The 25,405-nt window shown below is 46.3% G+C and overlaps 2 protein-coding genes across 7 annotated transcripts; one reads left to right on the forward strand and one right to left on the reverse strand.

Moving 5' to 3' along the window:
• Positions 1-750: 750 nt before the first annotated feature.
• Positions 751-8,436, reverse strand: MGME1 (mitochondrial genome maintenance exonuclease 1). Of its 5 annotated transcripts, none has more exons than XM_038133818.1 (7): positions 8,245-8,280; positions 7,469-7,528; positions 6,893-7,251; positions 4,618-5,222; positions 3,713-3,935; positions 3,158-3,290; positions 751-1,984 (listed from the first exon to the last, which is right to left on the reverse strand). In XM_038133818.1, exons 4-7 carry the CDS (start codon positions 5,138-5,140, stop codon positions 1,850-1,852), a joined length of 1,014 nt encoding a protein of 337 aa, XP_037989746.1. In that variant the 5' UTR covers positions 5,141-5,222; positions 6,893-7,251; positions 7,469-7,528; positions 8,245-8,280; the 3' UTR covers positions 751-1,849. The 5 variants fall into 5 exon arrangements, with proteins under 5 accessions (XP_037989746.1, XP_037989747.1, XP_037989744.1 ...); XM_038133819.1 differs by lacking the exon at positions 8,245-8,280 and adding an exon at positions 7,609-8,171; XM_038133816.1 differs by lacking the exon at positions 6,893-7,251 and having other exon boundaries at positions 8,245-8,436.
• Positions 8,437-8,607: 171 nt separating this feature from the next.
• SNX5 (sorting nexin 5) lies at positions 8,608-23,723 on the forward strand. Of its 2 annotated transcripts, XM_038133275.1 has the most exons (13): positions 8,608-8,719; positions 15,660-15,764; positions 16,248-16,358; positions 16,888-17,009; positions 17,328-17,451; positions 18,081-18,176; positions 19,049-19,154; positions 19,234-19,309; positions 20,154-20,193; positions 20,294-20,380; positions 21,454-21,613; positions 22,344-22,429; positions 23,164-23,723. In XM_038133275.1, the coding sequence occupies exons 1-13, from the start codon at positions 8,687-8,689 to the stop codon at positions 23,209-23,211; spliced, it is 1,194 nt and encodes a 397-aa protein (XP_037989203.1). In that variant the 5' UTR covers positions 8,608-8,686; the 3' UTR covers positions 23,212-23,723. The 2 variants fall into 2 exon arrangements, 1 of the variants encoding a protein (XP_037989203.1); XR_005256473.1 differs by lacking the exons at positions 22,344-22,429; positions 23,164-23,723 and adding an exon at positions 20,462-20,620 and having other exon boundaries at positions 21,454-21,592.
• The last annotated feature ends 1,682 nt before the right edge of the window (positions 23,724-25,405 follow it).

Consider the following 25,405-nt stretch of genomic DNA (forward strand, 5'->3'; position numbering starts at 1 on the left):
GTGCATGGGTTGGTTTTTTATCCCTCCTGCACCACGTGTTGCTTCTGCTCTCCCTCCAGTGTCACTGCCACAGCACATCCCCGCTGACAGAACCACAGGCACAGAAAGGGTTCACAACAAAAGAGAAAGGGAGTGGGTAGCAGGCCACAGGGAAAAAGCCATCCTGGATGGAGAGTGAAGCTCTGGGAAGCTGATGTCAGAGCTGAATAACTGCCCTGGCTGCCCAGCAAGTTTTTCTGCAGAGGACAAACAGTGCCTGTAGCAGTGCCCTGGGTGCATCACTTGAACAGTCTGGCAACTTAATTGAAACTGGTCACAAAGTGTGCTTGGGTTTGTGTGACACTGGTGACAGGCACCTGCCAGTCCTCTTTACAAAGGGCAAACCAGCTTGTGCTGCTCCAGCAACGCTCCACAGCTTGGCCAAGGATGCCCAAGGCAGCAGCCAGGCTTTCAGAAGTGCCAGACACAAGAGACTCCCACCGTTGCTATCTTTTGAAGGCTGTCTGCCTCCTCCTGGCTCCCTGAGGTACAGACTCAGCTGGGACTTGGGTTCACAAACTGGCTTTGCTGGCAGCCTTCCTCAGGCAAGGGGCTCTGGCTGATTTTCTTGAAGCTTAGGGGTTGGTCATAATTTTATTTGTAAGCTGCAGTGTTGTTGTGAAAACTCACACATACAATCCATAGAAGACAAAGAGAATGAGGAAAAAGATTTTCCAGAACAAAACTGCCTGACATGATCAAGGTTCATTCTGTGCTTTACAAACTTGATTTTATATGCTTCAAAAGTAAAAATTCTGGTTCCAAAACATCTATTCAAAAACTTATTTGGAAAAAAATATAACAGCAACAAAAAACAAAGAGAAACCCATAAGAAACAGCCCCCAAAACCCAACCAGCAGCTCTTCACCCCTCAGAAGGCCCTGCTTCCCAGCCACAGGCCTGCTTTGATACAGAAACTCACTCACGTGGCACTGGGGATTGTTCCACGGGGTGGGCTCTTGTTGGCTGAGGCCCACAGCAGAGTCAGGAGAGCTCAAGGCAGTGGCAGCACAGAGCTCCCAAGCCGAGGCACACAGCCCATCTCACAGTGCTTTCCTGTGGGCTGGCTGCTAAAACACCTGCAGGAGGAGCCACTAGCAGCAGCCAACATTCCCTCCTCTCAGAACCCTCGCTGGAAATTTCTGGGAGTGTTGGCTCCAGTTCTGCTCCTCTCTTGCTGAGCCACTTCTGCTAAGTGGCCACTTTGCTGTACTATTCTAAATGAGAACTAATGAGGACTTTCACTGTAACTCTCAGCACAGGTTTTCCAGTTGTAGCTGTAAGAAAAACCACAAATAATAACAAGGCTGATGATGGCATGAGCAAGAACTGACTGAAACCCAGTCTACTATATCCGCTTCTTTATCATTTGCATTTCTCTCAGCTCATACCTCGCAGGTGTTGTTTTAGTTCACCAACTTCATTTTTAAAGACTCAGTTCTGCAACTCTCATTTGTGATTTTTGAGAAAAAAAAAAAAGATGATTTGATCAAGCAGTTTTACTTGATAGTAGAAACTTTTCTATCAACCTCAGGCTGTATAAACTGAGTGGGATAAAAAAGAGAGGCCAAATAAGTTGGCTTTTTTCTGCCTGGGCCACTGAGGTCACCTACAATATAAGGAAATAGATATTCCCCATTTGAAAGTTAATTGCCTTTTTGGGAGGGGAGAGAGGGGAGCCCTGCTAGTAAGAAATAAGCCAAAGTTACTCAAAAAAGAACATGAAAGTGGTACATTTAAACAAAAGGTTCTTTGACTCTTTCTTTGCCTCTTCCTTTGTCTCTGGCCACTTGCTTGTGCTTAGTCTGGGTCAGCTTTTGTGCATGTACTCCTCCAGGCGCAAGAGCCACTTGTTCCAGTACTGGGAGCACAGGTCAGGATCCATGAAATGCGGATGCGCCGGGGAGCCGTCCTTGTAGGCAACCACAACGAGCCCACAGCGAACCTGCAGCACAAACAGGGGCTGTCACAAACCCAGCAGCTGTGTGCAAGCCTAAGAGCTAAACCTCACCGCAGAACATCTTCCTAACAGACACATCTCACATAAGGAATGGGGAATAAAAAGGGGCAACAGCTCACCATAAAACACTTGGAGACTTAACATTGAAACGCTCCAAAAACCCCGAGCCCAAAGGGGTAACTCCAGTGAAAACCAGGGGACGTGAACTCTGAGGATGAGTGATATTTAAACCCTGCAGGTGCCAGCAAAATTGCTAGAGAATGAGGAGTTTTGCCTGGGGCCATATCACCAGACTGATGCCACCCTCCAGCTTCAGTCTGGATAGAAATGGTTACTTAGGTATGTTCTGACATCTTTCATACCTGACAAATCCCAAACAGCTACTGGCAGTGGGGGGAAGGAAGCTACTAGCAGAATTCCAGCCCGTATTCCACTCTGTCAGGATCATGTCCATGGAGTGCTTGTGCTCACTGACCTCCACAGTATCCTAGAAAGCCCTTTGCACAACACACAAATCACCCTGCTCTCTTTTGCGTCGTATTTTCCCCCTTCAATACCTGTACTGAGGTAAAAATCCTTCAGGCCAATCAGGCAGGCCAGAATTGCTTTTGGAGTCTTTGAAAACATTATTCCACAGTCTTCTGATGAAGTGATTCCCAACACACTGCTTTTCCCTGAGGAAACACAGTACAGCTTCCAGACACCAAGGGCATCACTTAGTCCCTCATTTGCTAGTGGGACACAGCGGGACAGGATGTAGGCAAGTCCCTGCCACACCATTTTCCTGTTTGCAGGTTCTTTTGCTTTACTTTCTCTCTTGCCCCTTCCTACTCTTGACACAAGCAAAAACCACACAGGACAGAGCACAGGGGACTGCCCACATGCCAAGTACCTGGGAGTTCATCTGAGCATCCCTTGGTCCCACTGAGCACTTCCTTAAAACCACCGAAAATTCACTGCTGGCAGCCGAGGGCAGCAGGATTAGCAGGAGCAGTGGGATCATTCCACAGTGTGACATCTTAACCTGATCTCAGACTGGGCTCCTCTGTTACAAATCCTACCAACACTACCACGATGGGCAGCAGGTTCTAAAGGCAGGAAGAAGTGAAGATCACACAGGCATTGCTGCTTATTTTGGCACGCAGCAGGCGTACTGACCTGGAAGTTATAATTTGCATCATGATTTATGGCTCCAATATATGCTGCAACCTGTAATGGGTTGTCATAAGTATTCTGCAGAAGTGGCTTTGGCTTCTCTGAAGTTTTCCAGTCGATCACACACAGTCGGCCCCTGCACAGGAGAACAAGACAGGACAATGGTTTAAACTTCAGCTTAGTCTCAAGTAAGAAATAAGGGAGACAGCACATAAAGACTTTTCCCTCTCAGCCTGTTTCCCCTGATGTCACACCACTCATTATTATGACTAAACAAGTCTCTTTCACACTGGCAGTTTAGATCCTAAAAACCAAACCAGAACTAGCTTACTCAAACCTGCCACAGCTCCTGGGAAATGCTGACAATTGCTTAAACCTGTCCCTTCTCCAGCAGGGAGCTCCCCACCAGCAAAAACAGCACTTCTGCCCTGAGGATCATCCAGGGGAGTTCCTCCAGCCTGCCAGTCCTAGAGATCTGTCCAGCTTCCCCCAACCACTCAATCACACCCTGGCCCCCACGGCATCGCATGACAGGAGTTTTAGGGAAGGGCACCTCACCGATACTTGGCCACACAGTCAACCAGGCCCAGGTACTGCAGGGTCTCGTGGTGAACTCCACTTTCCAGAGCCTTCACCTCGCTGATGTCTTCCAAGACATGTTCCACACTGGATAAGTAGCCAGCCACGACATCATCTTCACCCTGGTCCCTAGCTGCTGTCTCTTCAGACAGGAATATCGATTCCAAAGCTGAATGGAAGAGCTCTCCTTGGAGAAAAAGATCTAAGAAAAAAGGGAAAATCTCCATACACCTTAGAAACTACTTAAGATTTGCATCCTACTTTAGATTTGCATCCTACATATTTCACCATGTAGCTCTTAAACCAGTCCCAATTTTTGTACTGAAAGTCTGAGGGCGTGGGGAGAAGGGAAAGAAACAGAAAATAAATTGTCAATAGTGAAATTGGTATCCCTTATATTAATGCTTCCTTTCCTTTTTTAGTCTCACTGATTACTGCTACATACACTGGATAAAGCAGTTACTGAAAACCCTCACCATAAACAGCAGGACGCATTGGTTTTTAAAGGCTCGGGACTATATGAGTTCAAAATACCTATTCCCATCTTGTTACAAAGTAGCTTTGTAACTGCACAGTGGCTCAGTAACATCATCTGTCAAACACCTGTTTCTAAACAGATACTGGCAAATCAAGAACAAAAGCAAAGTCAGACGGATGGAGCAAAGTATGCCCACAGTCTGACTCATTTTTACAAATTTCTAAATGCATTTTAATGGTCCCAGAACAAAGACCAGAGCTTTGGCTCGTTGGTAACAGGTACACTCACAACATGCTCTCATGAAATGGAAACAGCTTCATGGATTTCCAAACCACTTGGCCCATTGTACCTGCCAGCAACCCAAGCTACTGCCTCTACTCTACAATCCCACTGTGGCTAGACTTACTTTTGGTGTACTCTTCAAATCCCTCTTTTCCAAGCTCCTCTATCATTTTCTGCTTCCATCTGTCCAGATAGAAGACTTGCTGAGGAGAGAGGGTTTGTTGAAGGATGCGGGTGACACTGGGCATCTTCGTTCTTTGCAACGCGATTTTCATGGGCACGTTTGAATCACTGCTGACAGGAACAATTCTCTTGCTGGGGTTTATTAAAGGAACCCAATTCTTGGGAGTTCTCGTCCCAGCTTTAATTGGAGGTGTGTGTTTAGCTGGTGGCCCATATAACAAATTGTCTTCCTCAAGTATTGTCTCTGGTGTTTGGGCGCTGGTTTTGTAAGATGTAACAGAGTGGACCAAGTTCTTGTATTTTTCTTGGTCAACTTGGTCATAACTGTTTCCTTTTTTCTTTTTGCTATAAACACATGCAGAGGTAGACAGACACGTGTATGGGAATTGCTTTTGGCAAAATGGTATTTGAAAAAGCACTTCCAGGCTTCCTGGTTTCCTGGACAGGATCTGTAGGAATTGCATCCTGACAAGAAATGTTTGCGAGCAGTCAAAGTTTTCTTCCTTCTGTCAGCAACAGTCTGTGGGTTACCATATTTTTTTCCTCCTGTGGAAAAAGAAATTTGTGATTTACAGAGTCATAAAACTCTGCCAACCATCCCATTCTTGCCCTTTGCCGAACAGAGACCTGCTACGACCAAAGCGTCTTCACTTACCTTGTACCACCTTTATTCTTCAGATAAATAAGACAAAAAACAACGAGTGAGGAAAAGAGGGAATGCTCCTGAAAAGAACAGCCTGCCAAATCTGAAATCTGTTTCAGATTTGGCCGGCCAAAGATTCGTTGCAAGTAGCTAAAGCTGCATCACGGGACATCCCTACAGCAACAGCACCAGAACTGCCACGGAGGTAGGGACAAAAACCAGATCTGCCATGAACAGCCCCCAAAAGAGGGAGGGGGAAATCAAAGCTACACAGAGGACATTGAAGCCAACCCACTGCTGTGAGGTATTAAAACTCAAAAGTTTATAGAGAATGACCAACTTGTGGGGTACCTTACAGGGTGCAAACCCAAGATTTTATTTTGCATCACTCGGAGAAAACAGACAGCTGCAGTATATACAACTGTGGGACTTGAAGCTAGAAAAGGCAAAGAGGAACCAGAGGCACTGCAAATATTTTCAGATTCAAAGAAATTTTTTCAAAGTTCACCATAAAATATAAACTTATTCTTCCAGACCAAGTTTCAAGCATAGTTGTGCTCAAAGCCACTTAGGAAATTGAAAAGCAAGAACAGCATACAAGCAGCACCACACTCACCACTCCTTCCAGAGCTGCACTGGAAGCCCCAGGAAGCTTTTTGCACAGGGATAAAATGTAACACTTCCACAGTGGTATTCCCCATGCAGAGCTGAGGCCCTAGTCTCCTACTGGAGTTTACCATTCCAAAGCTCCCTCCATCCACTGCAAAGACAGAAGCCCTGCTCACTGCCAGCCAACAGCAGCATTCTGTTCCTGACAATCCCTCCGCACTGCTCTCCTCCTTCCCCAGGCTCCTCACACAGCACTTCCCACACAGCCCGAGCCCTGGGCTCCACGGGAAACAAAACCATGGGGAGTTGCTTTGTGTGCACAGATCCCACAGCTGCAGCGGCCCCAGCGCGGGGGTGGGCGAGCATCTGTCACACACAGGTTGCCAAAAACGGGGCAGCTGATTAGAACAAGGCACCTCGAGCAGCAAGCTGAGACCTTGGGATCCATAAATACTGTCCTCCGTAAGCGCAGAAAAACTGATCCCTTCCCTCTTGGGGCTTACTAGAGCTGCCAGAGCTGGGATTTCAAATGAAAGAGGGAAAAATCTATTCTTATTCCTGCGTGACAGTATCCAAGCTTGTGGATTCCCAGGCTGGTGCTTGATGATTATTAACGGGCTCATTACTGGTCACTGTGGACAGGCACTAATCAGAACAGAGCAAATGTTGGGCCAGCGGCTGTGGCTTTGTTACATAAAGCCACGGCACAAAAGAAAAAGTTTATTCTGGCTTCGTGCCACTGGAGGAAGCAAGAGGATGCCTGATTCAGCGTAAATTCACTTGTAGTAAGCTGCTCCCTCAACACTTTCCAAGGAATAAATTTATACCAGATCAGTGCTTTGAATCATGGAGCTATTGAGATATGGAATATTAGGAGCTCCGGAGTTAAATTTAGTGCAACACAGTGCTGCAGTGACTAGCAGGAATTTTGATTTAACAGCCTTTGTTGTGCTGGGGAATATACCTGTGGAATTCCCAGTACTTGTGAAGTCTATGAACAGAACCAGCAGGAAAGGAAGAGTTTGCCAGCCCCTGTCCTGTTTTACAAAAGGAAAGAGGTTCTAGGATTGCCAAGAAATAAGGAACCCTTGTGCCCTGCTGCATGAAGAATCACGTGTTTTTCAATAAATCACTAAGGTGGCATCTCTGTGCAGATAACTGGCAAGAAAGAAATGGAGCGGTTGGGATCTACTCTTGTGCACAAAGAACAGAATTTAACTGAGATTTCCCTCTGGGGAAGTGTCTCCCTTCTGTCTGAAAGCATTTGTGGTTGAAGACTGGCAGAATTGCTTCAAGTGTTGCACGGTGAGTCACAATGGAGAACTGAAAAAAAAAATTAAAATAACTTGGAGCTAAAAAAAAAAAAAACAAAACCGAAAATAAGAGGACTTTACTTTCCCAAGAAAGTTGATTTTGCAGCTCAAACAATAACTGAGCTAACACAACTGAGGAAATTTGTTTCCAGTATAGGAATGAGTGGCTTAACTGAAGGAAATAGAAAGCAGTACTTAAGGAAAAGTTCACATCTATAAAAACCTACCTCCAGTTGTGGTTTTGCATAATAACCAGTATGGCTTTTTCTCCACAGAAACCTATCCAGCTAAAAAAAAAGCCCAAAAACAAAACACTGGCTTATTTCAGAGATAATAAAAAAGAGCACTCCTAAACACACCTACAGACCTGTTGCCCCTTGTCCTGAATTTGAGCAGAACAAATCCACTGAGGAAGGTATCTGTGAGTTCCCTGCAGTTTCCAAAATACATTATTGAACCTATCCAGGTTAAAAAAACGCCTCCCTCTTTTGGGATGTTTAGAACACAAAGAGAGACAACCCAGCAACCCCGTTTAAGGCACAAGCCCACAGCTGTGAGCTTTAATTCAGGGTAGCTTCAACAGGCATCCGTTCCCAGTTCAAGCTCCATTCCCAGATCAGCATTGGGAAGGGAATTAGTGGGGAACAGGGCTGTAACACGAAGTCAGCGCTTTTTGCGATCTGCGAAAGAGCTGGGCCAACACCAGTGACCACCAAGTGCCCTCGGGCAAACAAACTTTCTGCATGTGCCTGAAAATCCCCGTGCCGGACAGCCCGCCCCTGTGCCGAGGGGGAAAACCCACTCTGGACAAGGAGCCCCGCTGGACACGGGCATGCCCAGCCACGGCAGCCCAGCCCGCTCGCTGACGGAGCCGGGGGCACTGTGGGCCGGGGGAACACCAGCATCTTCCTTCTTCCCTCCTTCCCCTCCCTCGTCCTTCGCTCGCCCCCAGGCCGTCCTTCGCCCGGCCCCGCGGCCCTCACGACCCGCGGCCCCGCGTTACCTCAGCCGCGCTTCCCGCCACCGCCGCGGGCGCCACCGCGCAGGCGCGCCCCGCCCGCTGCCTCTGCCGCCCTCATCGCGCATGCACCGCCCACTGCCTCATGGGACTTGTAGTTCTCCCGCGCCGCCAGCCCCCCCGCCCTTTCCCCTTCGCTGGAGCGCCCCGAAAGGGGGCGAGAGGAGCGTGCCTGCTCTATCTAGCGCCCTTTTGGTATTTTTGAAAGGCTGTGGGGAAAACAACCCAAATCTTTAAATGCAAGCCGAAAAATAAAGCGTTGCGATGCCGTCTTGGATGAAGGCGAGCAGCGCCCTGCCCTCACCAAAGATGGCGAGTGCCCCTCAGGGGGTGTGGCGGCGGCGGCTCCGCCCGGGTTATATGAGGAGGAGGTGGCGGGGAGGAGCAGAAAGGGAAAGGTGTAGGGTGGTTGTCTGCGCCCGGAGATATGGCTCTGCTCCGTGGGGACTCGCAGGACAAGGTGAGGGTGGCGGCCCGAGTCCGGCTGGGGCGGGCGGTGAGGGCGCAGCCGAGCTGGCCCCGCGGCGTGAGAGGCAGCTCCCTGCTCCCTCTGCCCCCGGCAGCACTGGGACGGTGACAGGTTTTTGGCTTTTGCTCCGTTTAGGACTTTTTTTTTAAAGAAAATAAGTCGCCTCAGTCCTCGTGCCTTTGGCGCGCCGAGCTCCCCTGAGGGCAGGGGCTCGGGGTGAGCGTGGGGAGCAGCCCCTGAGGGGAGAGGTGCCCGGGGAAGGATCAGCGGCTGCCAGGATTAAAGCCGGAGTGGGAAGGAGGAAGAGGAGGGAAGGGCAGGGCCGTGCAGCCGCCGTGAGGCGGTGCGGGCTGCACTCTGTGCCCAGGCGGGAGCAGGTGACCGCCGGGGCCCTGGAGCTGCGGGAGCCGGGCCTGGCAGGTGATGGATGCAGGAGCAGGACCTGGCCCCGGGCGCTGCGGGAGAAGTGCTGCAGGGGGTTAAACTTGCTCTTCCCCGGTGGGCCAGCTGCCCTGCTGTGTCTGTGACCGGCCTTGCTGGGTGTGCTCGGCGTTAATTAGGCTGTCAGCTGTCCCATCACCTGCGCTGCCCCTTTGCCTTGGTTGTCGCATCAGCAGCTCGCTTGGTTTTCCTTTCTCCGGAGAAGAGTTGAAGCTGTAAGTGCCAAGGAGCTTCATGTCTTCCCTTTAAAGCAGCACAGGGGATTTCCTAATGTTAAGACTCTCAACTTCTCAGAGGAAATGCAAGTGAAATGCTGAAGCAGGAACTTTGTGAATTAATGTTTATGTAGTGTAGACAGTGATCGGAATTCTCTCCTCTACTGGACGAGCTGCTTGGGTTAACCTACCTAAACTCCCTGGTTTAATAACTACCCTCAACACACCTTGGGAAGAAGGCAAGGCAGCCCTGTAAGAGTCAGCAAGTTGCCTATTTGCCTTTCATATTGTCACATCTGCATGTGGTTTTGCATTGTGACTAAGCTTCACTGGCAGGAAGATGACTTTGCTTTAAGCTGTTAGGTGTGCTGAAGGTCTCTTCAGTCTGTGTTTTCTCCAGCTCTTTGGAGCACGTATATTAACTAACTCGGGGGCTAGAAATACACCAGCCTTTATTGACTTCTGGATAATTTCCTTTCCTCTGCTTCTTTCCCATATGAATTTTGTTTTGAAACAATCCCGAGTCATAAGACAAGCGAGAGTTTGTGGAAGAAGCATTTTCTAGTAGCATGCTTTGAGCTGTGAGCTGGCCAGTGCTTTCTTTTCTGCTGCATGTGAAACTCTTTGTGTTAAAGTGTCTGCCCTCGGAGAATACTGGAAGGGAAGGTCAAATATCAACTCTCTTGCAACATTTGATAACTTTTGAGTGATTATGTGCCTTTCTAACTCAGACAGGAATATTGGGGGGAGGGGAAAATGTTCTCGTGGTGGGGGCTGGAGGAGTTTTAAACTCTGATGCTCAATGGACAAAGATTAGCTTGTTTTAGGTTGTAAGGCCGTCTTGGGATTCCAGCAGCACGGGGGAGGGTAGAAATGCTCCTATCTTGTCTGTTCCTGTTTAGGCAAAGAAACAGCAACATGGAACTGGTGTGTGACCAGTAGATAAAACTCATGCCTGTAAAGGAAACTTCACTAGGAATTAACTTAAATAGGAGCCACTGTTAAGTACAAACTAAAAACTGACCCTGAGGTGGCAAAGCAGGAGAGGATCAGGATATGTAGGAAGAGGAAGGGAGGGTAGGATGAAGGTGATTGAAAGTGCAGAGGAAAATGAGGTGTAATCTGTCATGGGGGAGGAAAAGGCACTTCAGAATTTGAAGCGAGTGGTGGGCCTTCCAAGCTAAGCTTGAGTAAATACCTTGGTATTTCCCAATGTCAGTGGCTTCATGGTATTTGAAGGCTTCAGTCTGCAGTTGAAATGTTCTAGATCAAAATGCTAAGAGCACGTATCATAGCACCTCTTTCACCAAGCAATCAGTGGAAGACAAAATGTTGTGTCATGGCCTGGGACTTGCTGTTATCACTTACAAGTGGTGGCTCTGCTGGACAAATTCTGCTGCACATTCTGGAAGGAATGAGACTATACTGGATCTTGTGCTTAGCGAAAAACCTGCTTCTGCATGCTGCTGAGCCTGAAATCAAGCAGGGAGCTGAGCTGCTACAAGGTGCCAGCTCCTGGACAGGGATAATGCCCTCTCAAGGACACGCAGCCTCCACGAAGCTGGCCCAGCAGTTTGGGCTAGCAGAAGGTGAAGCCAGCACGGTGAGGCTGCCCTGTTCCTGACATCCCTGCCACCAGCTCTGGCCTCACTGTAGGAAGTCAGCAAAGCATTTTTGGGGAATGCTGACTGTGCCTTGGGGTTTGCTGCTGTTGCACAGTTTCCATTTGAGCTGGGCCAGGAGTGCTCAGCCCCAGGCTGTGCCCTGCAGGCACATGGGGGCTTGCCCTGCATGGCCAAAGCTGTGCTTGGCCCCTCCAACCGAGGAAGCCATGGCTTGGGTGGAGGTGTCCTGCGTGCTGCTGGTGGAACAGGGTGAGCCAGCAAGGCTTTTGCTCGGAATGTGGCATCCTTGAATGTTTATAGAGTCCTTCCCTCTGTCAGGAGGCGTGTGACCTGCAAGTTCCTGCAGAGAGTGATGCAGAGATCCGTCTGGCAGGAGAGGGCTGCTTTATTGCACAGCCTGAGGCAACAGGTGCTGGGGGCCTTCTGCCTCCTTGGCAAGCACTGCACTTGCCGAGGAATGCCATTTCAGTGTGGCTGCTGATATTCCCACTTTATCAGTGTTTTAAGCAAAAAAATTAAACCTTCGCATCACTGGAGTTCTTCAGTTTGAAGTCACAAATTTGGGGAAGCATTTTCCGTAGCATAAGTAAGCAGTGCTTCAATTTTCATGGCTGTGTCTAACCAGACCACTTCAGGACTGTTCAGCTCAGTGTCAGAGTGGTGACAGCAAACTGCCACAAAGGCTGCAAAATCCAAGCTTCACACGTGCTCTGTAGTGCTGCATGCTTGCAGTGCACTTTCAGACGTCCATTTATTATCCTGATTAAAAGGAAACTTAAGCTGCTTGTGCTGAATATGACTAAAAAGTAGTTCCAGCAGCTAATGCTGCTGCTATCTGCTGGCCAGATCCTCTGGTGGCTAATTCCTGGGTGTGAAAACAAGGCCCTCTGGAACTGAGGGCTCTGTATAAACTGCCAGAAAACACCACGATCTTGTAGTGCTCTCTGGAGAGCACCTAAACAGCTTTAATTAGAAAGCCTGCTCTGTAAAAAGTAATGGATTTTAGATAGTGGCAGATGTAATTACTTCTGAAGTCTTGTTTGTGGGCTGTTGCTTGAATGACAGCAGGGAGGTGATCAGTAAGGGGAGAAGGTTTTTAAAAGGTAGCTGACAATAAGCAGAAAACTGAAGACATGTGAGCCCTTGTGGAAGGGCTCCGTGCTCCTTCTAAGAGCTTGGCTGTGTGGAAAACCCCTGGATTAATCTGTCTTTGAGAACAAACACGCATTTCACTAGCAGACAGAAGTTGTACACAGTTGCTTGCACTGGCAGATTCTTTTGTTAGAATGCAGAAGTGACACTGAGTCATCCGGAGCTGATGCTAAAACTGCAGAGGGTGGAACTGCAAAAGCAGCAGCTCAGTCTCTCACTAGGACTAAGAGACTTCAGTGGCTGAGGGCATTTCCTCCCCCTGGGTGTCTGCAAGCATCAAGATGTGTTTGCATTTGGGTGAGCTCTGATCAGAAATGTAATGTCTGTCAGGCAGAAGCCTGGGTAGCTGATGGTCATCACTGCCTTGTGTTTAAGTGATCCAACTTTTTTTTTTTCCCCTAGCATCTCTAAAAAATAGAAAAAAACCACAAATGTTCTAAAATTCTACCTGTACTGGGCGCAGTAATGATCTCTGCTGTTTCCTGGGCTTCTAGATCAGGTGTTTATCATGGTGTCCTAATTAGTACCATAATATCTATTTATAGTCTTTTAGTCCTGAAACCTAGAAACGTTAACCAGTATGATGTCTGTGTAATTGTGAAGGGCTCTGCTTTGTTCTGATTTACCAGTTGGGCAGGTAAACTGTACTGAACAGGGAGTAGTTTTGCTTGAATCCTCAAGAAACCGTAGGATTCCTGAAACAAATCTCTGATGAGTCCTGAGTTTAGAAGTGGGAGGTGTCAGAGAAACTGCAACAGTTTCTGGAGTCACTGCAAACCAGAAGCTGCTTCTGGGGAAGAGAAATGAGAGTTGAAAGTGAGAGTGCTGTGCTGGCTCTGGGTGAGTGTTTCAGTTTGCAGCCCAACCCAGCTGTTTCCATTCTGTGTGTCCTCTGTAACCATTTGGGCATCTGCTACCAGTGAGGAATAATCCCTTCCCAGCTGCTGAGCTTGGATTATATCCCTTGAGGGTATGGAGTGACAGACTGGTTTCTGGTAACTGGATGGGGAACCTTGAGTTCTCTTGCCCCACTGCTTGGAATCGAGGGAGGAAGCAGTGATGTCCTAGCAGAGAAATGCCTCTGGATATGAGGAGCTGCCAGAGAGTGAAGATGGAGGGGTGACCTGGGAAAGCCTTGGGTTGGATGCCTGCTGTGGTAAAAGGACAAACCTGGGGCCTGGAGATGGATATTTAATTCCTTTGCTCTGCAGAGCCTTCATGTGCCCATGAGGAGGTTGGTCCCCATTCCTGCTTGTAGGATGGGTGCAGGAGAGATGGTGGCACGAAAGGTCATGCGTGCAGAGCTGTTGGTGCTGCAGAGCATGTGGGTTAGGGGTTGGTGCCATGGGTGCTCCCTGAGTCAGTGCTTTACAGAGCTGTGCTGACAGGAGTGGGGCTTCCTGCTTCCCCCCATTCAGGGAACAAATGCTACTCCAGCACTTTTTGTCAGGAAACAAAGCACTCTCTCCTCCTGAAGTCAGACAGTGTGAATGTTCCCTTTGTAGTCTGAGCCATGATTCTGTAATCCTAAAGGTCTCTGGCCTGGAGTTAGGAGCCCACAGTGACTTTCACAGGACTAGAGCACACTGGGGTCTTACAATCCTTGGTTTCATATAGCTCCAGATCCTATTTGCAGTTTCTGCCAGGAGACACATGCTTGTGACATGTTAACTGCTTTAATCTGACCAAGCAGGACCACCTAATGTTTGTGCTTGTCTGTCTCCTGTGTGGGCAACTATTAGGCATGGAGGGCCCTAGACAGCGTCTAATCACAGGTTACTTTCTCTACAAGAAAGAAAGAAAGCAAGCTCAAAAATTCAGGACTGTCTGATTTGTGTAATCCTTTCCTTAGTTTAGCTGAGAGGAAATGGTTTCCTTTGGCTTATCATACTTTCCAGACTCAGCAGTTCATATTGTTAGCACTGCTGATCCTGTTTGGACAGCAAACAGAAGTAAGCAGGATGTAAAACACTGGGGTCTGCATCTTGCTGCTTCGGCTGGTGGTGTTATCTGGCTGGGAAATGGAAAACACCAACCAACTTGCCTTTCATTTGGCAACAGACAGTGAGCTGTGCTCCCAGTGAAACCAGTGCCTGACTGGTGGCCTTCTACCTGTGCTTCCTGCAGTGCCTGGGGGGGCAGCTTCTGCCCAAGCCCGGGTCAGTGACCTCTGAACCATGCACCTCTGTTTGGCCTGTGCCTTCCTAGCAAGGGCCAGAATTGCCTGCCTGTACGGGAGCATAATAGTCTGTCCTAAGTGGTGACTGGAGGGAAGTGATTACTGTTGGAGTCCCTGTACAGTTTGGAGTGCCACCATGTCCTGTGGGATGTGGACAAGGCCTGGGACTGCTAGGAGCTGTGCTCCAAGGCATGCTCTGTAAGTGTGCTCGCTGCCAAGGCAATGCCCAGGGTGGGCTAAAAGTCCTCTGTCCTTCCCATCTTCTGGGAATCTCAATGTGCCTGCATGCAAGGTCATTCCATAGTTGTAGTAAAGCTTAAAAAGTTTTATCTATTCTTTATCTCCTTTTAATTCTAGCTAACAGTGAGGATGCAGCAGATAGGAATGTTTTTAGCATGGCTGGAGGGTGCAGTGGCTGGGGTATCCCTCACCTATGCACGGCAGTCTGATCTTAGGGGAGAGCAGTGGCAGGGGCAAATGCTCCCTGTCCTGGCAGCTGTGTCCTCTGCAGGCAGCCGGAGACCCTTGTCACATACCAGATCTGGGCTGCAGATGGCCAGCCTAGGGGGAGGCATCTTCCCGAGCCTTTTGGAAGCAAACTTCACCTTATAACAGGCAGCCTATCAACAGTTCTTAGGCAGCTTTGCAGAGGCTTGAGGCAGTATTTAGCCATCTGTGATATGTTAGGATTGCTCAGATCCTGGCATCATTTGCCTGTGGGCTTGGGTGCTGAAGCTTAGTGTACACTGCAGAGGTAGGAGCAGGCTCCTGGCTGGTGTGGTCTGTGCTGCAGGGTGGTGAGACAGCAGTCCTGGTGCAGTTCTCTAGCCTGCTTTTCTGAGAAGGCCTTCAGAATTATCTCCAAAGGGTAATTTCAGCATTCCTCCTGGCTCTGACGGTTGCTCTTCAGCAAACTTCCTGTGCTGTGACCTTGATCTCTGGTGGTTTCTCCCTTATGCAGAAAACAGCAATGATTTGTCAGGCTGCAGCAAGGAAGGGCCTCTTAGAAGACAGTCTTCATGTATAAGCTGGAGGATCTTCCACTGAGAAAGCTATTCCACTGATCTTTAAAAGTTTGAGTAGTCTTGAAATAATGTTCTGGGTCTAGGCTTTTGGAATGAATGAAGAAATAAGTCCCCAAAGGAATGCTGGCTCAGTTTATGGCTCTTTGAAGCACTGGGAAAGAATTCTGGTCGTAAGTGTGTACCTGAAGGCAGGTGTGTAGAGCAGTGTGGTTCTTGTTCACGGCTGATGATCAGTCAGCTTCACTAAACCTACTTGATGCTTGATCAAGGATTATTCTGTGAATTCTCTTGCAGCTGAGGTCTGTGTCTGTAGACCTGAATGTTGATCCTTCTCTCCAAATTGATATCCCTGATGCTCTAAGTGAAAAGGACAGAGTGAAGTTCACTGTGCACACTAAGGTAAGGTCATGGGCAAAAAGAGGTTGTGCAAGTAACAGATGTATTTGCAGTGCATATACCTGCAAAGATGGGCTTGGCAATGAAGGAAATCTAATTAGAGGGAGATTTTCCACTTAAAGGTGGCCTGAGGATGTGTATGTGCAGAAACTTCAGATTTCCAAGGATCTGAACTCTCTAAACAGAGGCAAGTAGCTGATGGCTTTGCTAAGGAATCCTAGCTAGACACCAGAAGGCTGGGGGGTAGGAAGGGAGCTACTGTGAAATATCACAAAACAAACTGCATTAATGCTGTTCTACAACAGTACTTTTTTTTTTTTTTTTCTAACAGTCTCCTTAGTGGTGCTGTTGAATAAGTGCCAGCTCAGCTAAAAGGGAGTGGGCAAGGCTCTTAGTAAGCAGAATAGCTTCCTTTGGAAGTGGACAGAACTGCTTCTAAAAGCACTGATTTACAAAACAGTAGGGCTTCTATATATTCTCTTCTAGACTACACTGCCAGCTTTTCAAAGCCCTGAGTTTTCAGTTACAAGGCAGCACGAAGACTTTGTGTGGTTACATGATACACTCACTGAAACTGAAGAGTATGCAGGACTCATTGTAAGTACTTCCTAAAGAATGTGATTCTAAGTGAAAAACTGTAGCAATCTAAAGTGCCTGCTAATAAGGGCATGAAGCATGTTTTACCAGTGTTACTGGTGTGTTCTGTGACTTGGGTGTTCCCTACGCTTACTGTTGCCTTAATTCCTACACAACTTGAGTGTGTGGCATTTGTGTTAACTTTGCATGTAGCAGCAAAAGATGCTGTGAGAGTCCCTGACTCTGTGGTGGTATTAATGTCTGCCTGAAGGTGGCACACTGAAATAATCTATTAAATGTGGGCTTTCCTTCCTGTCACGATTCTTTAAGAGATGGCTGGCAATGGGGTGGATTACAGAAGCTGTTGCTCTGGGTTGGTTTTTCTCCTGGGGAGGGATAACACAAACCAGGGACCTAGAATTCCTGGGTCATGCACTCTTGACCTCACTTTCCTATGACCAGGCAAGAGAGCCTCCTTCTAGAGAAGGCTAGAAGTAATCTTGGAAAACTTTATTTGCTAATAGCCATGCCTAACCAATTCCCTGCCTAGATACCTCCAGCACCCTCAAAGCCTGACTTTGATGGTCCCAGAGAGAAGATGCAGAAGCTGGGGGAAGGAGAAGTGTCCATGACAAAAGAAGAGTTTGCCAAAATGAAGCAAGAGCTGGAAGCGTAAGTAAAATGAGTCTACTGCCAAAAGCTGCATTTAGAGAAGCCTCCTGGGAGAGCAACTCATTTGGTGACAACTGATCTTGAGTGTCTCTGTTTTGAAGAGGGTCTTGAAAACCCTGGAGCTGGGAGTGGCCCAGCTTTTCCAGCTTTCAAGCTGGAAAACTTCCTAGGTAAAGAGATTGAAAGTAGCTTCACTATCACAAGCTGGCTATTTCAGAAGTCTGCAGTTGAATATTTTCATGGGCTAAAGTTAAAGTAATTCTTTGTATCCTGAAGAGGGTAGTACAAAAAGGATCTCAGTCTGTTGTTTCCTTGCAGTGAATACCTCGCTGTCTTCAAGAAGACTGTCTCATCACATGAGATCTTCCTGCAGAGGATTGCTTCTCATCCTGTGCTCAGCAAAGATCGCAATTTCCATGTTTTCCTGGAGTATGACCAGGACGTGAGACTTTTTTCCTTGTTTCCCTTTCCAAGTGAGGCTAACTGTTAGGAGTGCTGTTGTTTTTGCTGGGCACAGTCAGAATGTTCTGTGGATCTATGTGCAGCATCAGCAAGTAGATATTGCAAGTATTTCTGTGAGATGACTGAAGGGTGAAAGCCTGACCTTTACACCTTTCTCTGTTATAAATCTCACTGTGCTTCTAAATCCCTGTCAAGTTGGTTAGGGAGCCACCTTTGCATGTCTTTATCTTGGGAACGTGTTTGGCTCTGGTGTACCTGTGCTGTGTTGGATGGTCCCAAAGTGGAGGAATGGAGGTTTATTAAAGTCACTCCTGCATATGTTTCATCACACCTAATTATGAGTGACAGATGCTGAGCCAAGATATACAAGGAGAAACAGCTGTTTATGGGAGTTGGAAAAATCGTGGCAGTGAACAGTTGAACTACTTGTAACCAAGCCACCTGTTACATGTTACATTTTTATATGGGTATTATGGAGGGCTTGGAAATCAAGCTGCTCTGACACTCGCTAAGTGTAAATGATGTTACTAACATTGCAAGTATCAAAACAGTCACTTATTTTCCCTCCCTGGATATAACTTTAAAGCTGCTTTGGCCTCTCTATTACAGCTGAGTGTGCGGAGGAAAAACACTAAAGAGATGTTTGGTGGCTTTTTAAAAAGTGTAGTAAAGAGTGCTGATGAGGTCCTCTTCTCTGGAGTCAAGGTAAGGTTTGTTGCTTTGTCTCTTGCCCTAATCTTGAGTGTTTCTTGTTTCCTGCTCCAGGGAAGTTACTACTGTCTGCTTCAGGCTTGCTGTGCATGAGGCTCAGCTGCTGACATACCTGCCTTGTTACTGCTCTCCCAGTTGGGAGGAGACTATTAAACCTGAGACTATTAATTCTGATTTCTATAGAAATAAGACATTGTAGCTTTAGGCTGTTCAATTTCAGTGTATAATTCAAGTTTCTGGATGCAGAAGACCTGCCTTAATACCTGATACTGGAGAAGAAGGAATTATACCTTCAGGAAATATCCTTGTGGCTTTAGTCTACTTTGGAGCTCTGAAAAGACATGATTTATGGGTTTCTGCTTATACTAGACAAGATCAAATACCAAAGACTCCTGTAACTGCTCTTGCTCCAGCTTTTGTGTTGTGTTGCCATGGCAGTGCTTCCCAAAAAGCTTGTTGTCCTATGTGCAGTGTCATGAAACATTGCAATATATATCATGTTTGGTGTGGATGAGAAACAAGCTTGTAAACTGCTTAGTCCTTAGCTACAGTGTTGCAGCAGGCCTAGGAAATAAAATTCCAGCAGTTGGGAGTCCTAAGGGCTGTCCCATAACTTACTGGCTGCTTCAGACAACCTGCATTAGTATTTGAGTGCCAACTTCATCTTCACTGCATGGTGAGGAAGAGGTTTGCCATATGGTTTGGGATGTCAAACCCTTGGCTCACATCTTGTCTTGAACAGTTTTTCCACAGGGATTGATGGGTCTCAAGCTCAGGCCCAGGCTATGGTTGCTTTGGCCCTTCCTAAAATAGGGAAGAGCTTGTATTCTGCAGTTACTGACTTAACAGGTCATATTCTTTTTCAGGAAGTAGAAGATTTTTTTGAGCAAGAGAAGACTTTTCTTGTGAACTACTACAACAGAATCAAGGATGCATGTGCAAAAGCAGATAAGATGACAAGATCTCATAAAAGTGAATCTTTTCAAAGCCCTTTCGAGAGATCATGCAGTTTTGATGATTTCAGCCTGAAAACCTTGTCTTGTTCTTGCAGATGTTGCAGATGACTATATTTATACTTCAGCTTGTTTGAACAGCCTGGCATTAGAAGAGCCTACAGTTATCAAAAAGTAAGCAATTCCAACTGTTCATAAACGTATCCTAAGTCTGGGAATACCAAATTTATTCTGTAAAGTCCAGAGGATTGAGTCGTAGGTGGTTTGAGGTTCTTGAATTGTGTGCAAGTGGCATCAAAACCTTCCTTCTTCTGGCACTCCTGCTGTGGCAGACCTAATGTTATCAATTGCACCTAGCTCAGAACTAGTTGATCACTTGCCAGTTGTGACCTAGAGGTTACTTGTGCTGGTCATCAAAATCCTTCTAAACAGAGATCTCCTCAATTCTCTTCAGGCCACCAACTGCTGGAGACCCCTGAAGAAAGGGTTTGTGTGTGTGTTCTAATGTGCTGTTAAATGTAACTGCACTAAGTACAGACCTAGGGTAAGCTGATCATCTTCTGGACCTTTGCACATCCAGGATAGTAGGGGATTCTTAAGCTTTGGGAACTCAGTTGCCTTTTTTGTGGTGACTTCTTCCACCTTTTGACTTTGCTATCAATTTACCAAGACCTTGTTAAAACAGAGTGTATAGCTGAATGAACAAGTCAGCTCATCCCTCTTGGACAGCAGCAGGGAAATTCTCCACAAAACCTTTATGCTCTGGAGAATCAGCATTGCTACATTAAATGGTGTTGAGCTGCTCAGCTGTTCTATTCTGGTAGGCTGGAATCCAGCACATTGAACCTTTTCTCCAGGTCTTTGCCTAAATTAGTTTTTTTCAAGCCTTTGTTTGGATCTGTATACAGAAGTAAACTCCAGCCTTCAGCTTTCTGGTTTCCTGCCAATTGATCCTGGCATTTATCAGACTAAGAAGTATCTCAAATTTATTTATGCTTTTTTTTTTTCCCCTCACTAGGTACTTGTTGAAAGTTGCAGAGCTCTTTGAGAAACTCAGGGTAAGAAGCTTTGCTGGGGGCAAGTGTGTGGGAGAAGAATCTCTGACTCTGAATGTTGCTACACACCAACTAACTGATATTTTTTTTTCCCCTTCTGCAGAAGGTAGAAAGTAGAGTTTCATCTGATGAAGACTTAAAGCTCTCTGAACTGTTGAGATATTACATGCTCAATATAGAAGCTGCAAAGGTGAGAAGAGTTTTCTTTTTGAAGCTTAGTTTTGTTATGGGCAACATGACTCACTCATGGTGTTCTTTGTGCTTTAAGAAGACAGGAAAGTGGACCCTTGTTTTGCCTAAGAAACCTGAGACTCTTAAACCACAGCAGAATATAGAAGCTATATATTAGCTAGCTGGAGCCCAGCCACTTACAGAAGACTTGGACCAATTTTTCTTTGGCATGTAAAGTGGAACAACTCTTTAAATTTCTGTAAGTTAGAGCAAACTGAATTTAAGTCTGCAGCAGTTTCTTTCCTGTTCCCTGCCTGAGTAGTCACGGACTTCCCAATAAAATCAATGATGACTAATTAGTAGTTGGGATTGATTTCAGGATTTTTAGAGTACCTTAGCACAAATACATGGTAACTTGTGAAGTCTCTTGGAGTCTGAGCTTCCAAGAGGGCTTTGGTAGATTGATGTGACTGCAAAAGCCTTGCTGGCCACTCTTTTTCTAATCAAAACTTAATTTGACAGGGGATGACTATGCTGCAAAAAGGTATCTAGGTACAACCTACTGGGCCTTTTCATCTGGTGTCTTACCTGTAATGTCAGGTACCCCAGAACATCCACTACAGCCTCCCTCAGTGGGGTGTACTGTTATTTAGACATCACAACTATACTCCTGCTGCATTAGGAAGGGATTGGCTCAGAGACCTGAACTACTTCTCCTGTCTAGGTTAGTGCAGTGCTTCAATCAAACTGTCAGATCTCCAACGAATTAAATGTCTGGAAGTGGACTGAGGGAATTCAGAAAGTGCTTTTTGCTCTTAGTGGAGACATCCACCTTACAGCAGGAGAAACTACTTTAAGGGAATAAATTATACCTATAGTAGCCCTTAGACTTCCTTCATTAAGGCATAACTGGCTGTCCTGAAAATGTAGTGCTGCACTGTGAAAGGCTGCCAAGAGCAGGCTGTAATATCTTGTTTAAAAAAGCAGAATCTGGTGCTGAAAGAAGTGAAACCTCCTGTGCTAAGGTGGTTGTAACCTCACTTTGGGAAGTAATCCTGCTAAGGCTCTGGTGTGCTATTTCTGTCTCTTCAGGATCTTCTGTACAGACGAACCAGGGCTCTTGTTGACTATGAGAACTCAAACAAAGCTCTAGACAAAGCCAGACTAAAGAGCAAGGACGTCAGGCTGGCTGAGGCACATCAACAGGATTGCTGTCAGAAGTTTGAAAAGATTTCAGAATCTGCTAAACAAGGTAAAACAGGCTTTGCTGTACTTATGTTTAAAGGAGAGCTTAATGCAGTTGAGGTCTCCATCTGACCTTCAGCTACTAAAGGCTCCTGAACAAACAGTCTGAACATCCCAAGGACAGCAGAGATAGATGCTGTAAGACTAATGCAGCTAAACACTTTTTAAAGCAATTTCCTGTAGCAGAGCAGTGTCACCAACCTTATTTATAAGCCCCTAGTATTTGCTTTTTGGATTGAACTCAGCCTCCTTGTGAATGTAACTACTAGAGGGTAACTAATTATCTCATCAAAGCTGTGCAAACAGGGAGGCTTTTGCTCCCTCCCAATACAGCTGAGTGCCTTAGACAGAGTTTCAAATACTGGTTCTCAGTAGAAGACTATATGTGTGTATATGTTTATATATTTGGACAATATAAAGCAGAGGAAATACGCTTTCATGGTGTACATGCTGCTCCTTTAGTGTATGTGGCTTTTAAATGATCTGGGTTCTCACAGAACTTGTGTGGCTTATTTCTGCTTTATTCCAGCTGTCTTCCTACAAAGCTTTTCTGTCTTAAGCTGTCTGTGTATCATGTGATGACTGCATCTCTGTCTAAAAACAGCATGACTAACTCTTGAACCTTTTTTTGATCAAATACTGTAATCCGAGCTGCACAACAGAACCCCTGAAACATGAAGGGCATTGCTTGTCACACTTTGTCTATGTCTTACCTTTGTTTTTTTCCTTCTCTACAGAACTGATGAGCTTCAAACAGAAGAGAATAGCAGCGTTCCGTAAAAACTTAATTGAAATGGCAGAACTGGAAATAAAACATGCAAAGGTGTGTTCTCTTTGGAATTTAACAGGCATGGGTTGAGAGAAATGACTAGTGTGTAACTGGGAGGATTTGCTGGGTCATCTGACTTCCCACCAGGCAGCCTCGTCTGTGGGGTTTGACCCCTACTGTGTCTAGAGGCAGCTGCTGCTTCCAGTGCTCCTGAGTGCTGGCACAGGAGCACGTCCTGCAGCTTGTGATCGGGCTGTCCATCCTTGTCACTTGGCGTGTCAGTGGAGGGGACATTGGCTTTATAGCAGCCTCTGCCAAGCTTTGCTAGGCAGGCTTGAAGGGTCTGTTAACTCAGTGTAGAGAACAAAGCAGTAACTGTGCATCCTCAGCTTCCTTCGAAGAAGGAAAGTCTAATGTCCCACTCCCTGAGAGTACTGGACTTTACCACAGGCAGCTACTTCAGTGCTTAACTGGAATGTGACACAAAGCCTTGACAACACTGCTCAGTTTGGCCTACTTTAAAAGCTTCCTGTTGGCTCTTGCCCCTCTCCTTAGCACAAACTGATTAATGGTTGCAGGCCTGCAGGAAGAGGCGGATTGCAGAATGTGTGATCTGGTTTTGGTTCTTTACTGCTTGAATGCTTGTCTTTGCAGTAGGAGATCTTTAGCATTGGCACAGGCTACACAATCCTGCGACAGACCCACTGTTTGGGAAGCTACTTCATTGTGAAAGGCAGGATTTGAATTATCAGTCATCCTCATCTGAAACTAATTCTCTTCCTTTGCAGAACAATGTGTCTCTCCTGCAGAGCTGTATTGACTTGTTCAAGAACTGAGAAGTCTTACTCTGAAAATGTGACAAAAGCATCAATTGCACTCAATAGCCAGGGGCAACTTATTGGCTTGACTTCATTAGCTTAAAATAATATTGTCACTGAGGTTGTTTCACTAATACTTAGGTATGTTGATAGTGATACATTGACTTTATTGGTATAAATGGGAGCTGAATTGTGTATGAATTGTCTGGATGTAGCTAACATCCTCTTGGCTGATAACTCAAAATGAGTCAAATGTAAGAAATTAATTTGCTGTTGACTGACTTCATCTAGCAGAAAAAGTTTACTGAGAACTCCTGTTTTGCAGGATCATAGTCTGTCTCTTCATGGCCCTGATGTATTTAAAACTTGCCAAGTGAGAGTGACTTAAGGGTAATAGTTTTATAAAGTGAATATCTTAGCATTCCACTTCCCAGACAGATTTCTACTACAATATATTTTGAATTTCTATAACTACATTCACTATTTGTACACTTGGGCAACACAGCAAATAAAGATATCTGACACAACAAGCTGTTGTATGGCAAGAATTTGTGTGGGATGTAAAGTGACAGAGAGGCTTCAGACACAGAAATATCACGAATTACTCATCACCTGGAGCTCTTCAGAGCACTAGAGAGAAATATTTGACTTGAGAGGATTGTTCTTGGAATGGGTGTTGAAATGAAATGTGTGGACTTCAAGTGACATTGCTGTTTGAGTGGCTGGCTGCAACTTTTACTTCCTGCACATACAGCATTGTAAAGTAATTTTATACCTCTTACTAGCAGCAAGAGGCTGTTTAAACCTTCAGGGCTTCTGGAAGCATAGGCCTGGACAGCCTGCTGTACGATATAAACCTCTTGAAACAGCTGGGCTCACAGTGCCACAGCGGAGGTGGCTCAGCCCATAAGCCCCAGGGCCATCGCTGGACAGTTTACTATCAGTTGGCATGCATGGATACAGGTCAGTGAGTCAGACCCTCCTAAAGGCAGCTTTTGGGTGAGATGAGTGTCTCAGCCTTGCTTAATTTCATGTGACTAAACTTCTAATCATGCTCTGTGGCTGTGCTCTGGGCAGACTGCCTGAAGCAGCTTCATCCAGAGAAGCTCTGAGAATGGGCAGCTCTGTGGCAGTTTCTAAGCGTTTACTTTCCTGTGAGCTACTGCTTTTTCTTCTTGATACTCCATGAAAACTGAGCAGCTTGTGCCAGCCACACCATCCTGCAGCAGAGTAGCTGAAGAATGTGTGAGCTCCTTTTTCCTCTGTTTGGCAGTAATAGTTTCAACCTGGGGTTGCTTGCCATAAGCACATTGTTTGGGTGGCCTCTATGTGGCCTCTATATAGCTGATAGGTATGTTTCCTATGACAGATGTCAAATAAGGTCCTAGCACTTGTCCTGGGGTCATCAGGGGTCCCAAACTGGATGGTTCATGTTAGCAAAGCTTTGTTTTTTCCTAAAAAAGCATCCTGTTTATCCTAAACTAGTTCAACCTGGCTCAAAGGCTGTTCTTATTTTCTCCAGAGAAAGGGTACAGTTGTTTTTGCCATGGTAAGCAACACTTTATGTCCCAGCCCCAGAAGTGGCCTAGATTATGGTGGGTTTCATGCCGTGTTGGAAGCTAAGTGAGAGACCCTTTTTCTGTTTCAAATACCCTTTTGGAGCTTTTCCATGAGATGTTTGTTCTTGTGTGGTTGGCACTCTAAATTCTTGACATACCTTAATCCAAGTCAAGATATTAATGTGAACAGATTAAAAGTATATGAAACACTTCAAATGGCTGTAATTATGGCTTTATACGGATGTTGCAGTTATTGTAGTTGCAGTTCCTTTACAATAACTGCAAGAAAGCTGTAAAGCAGTCTCTGCCAATGCCACTGTTGCTCTGGAGGAAGCTGCTGCGTGTCAGCTGCTGCCAGCAGAGTGCATTGCAGTCAGCTTCAGCGCGGTGACTTGGAAAATGAGCCCCAGCACAGCTCACACCTCTGGAGGCCGGTGGGTGGCAGGCTGCAGCAGCCACTGCTTATCTGCTCCCACGTTTCCCCTCAGGCTGAGTTGAGGTGAAGTCCTGAAAAGGCTGCTGCATCCCCCAGTTTCTTACCCGGTCGCTGGACAGATGTTGATACATAAGAGAAATTAGTTGTGTATGTAGGCAGCCTGCTCATAAGGGAGGACAGAAATATTCCTTTAAGGCATGTAATATCACTGGACCTG

This window comes from Motacilla alba, chromosome 3 (genome assembly GCF_015832195.1).
Source record: "Motacilla alba alba isolate MOTALB_02 chromosome 3, Motacilla_alba_V1.0_pri, whole genome shotgun sequence".
Lineage (NCBI taxonomy): Eukaryota > Metazoa > Chordata > Aves > Passeriformes > Motacillidae > Motacilla > Motacilla alba.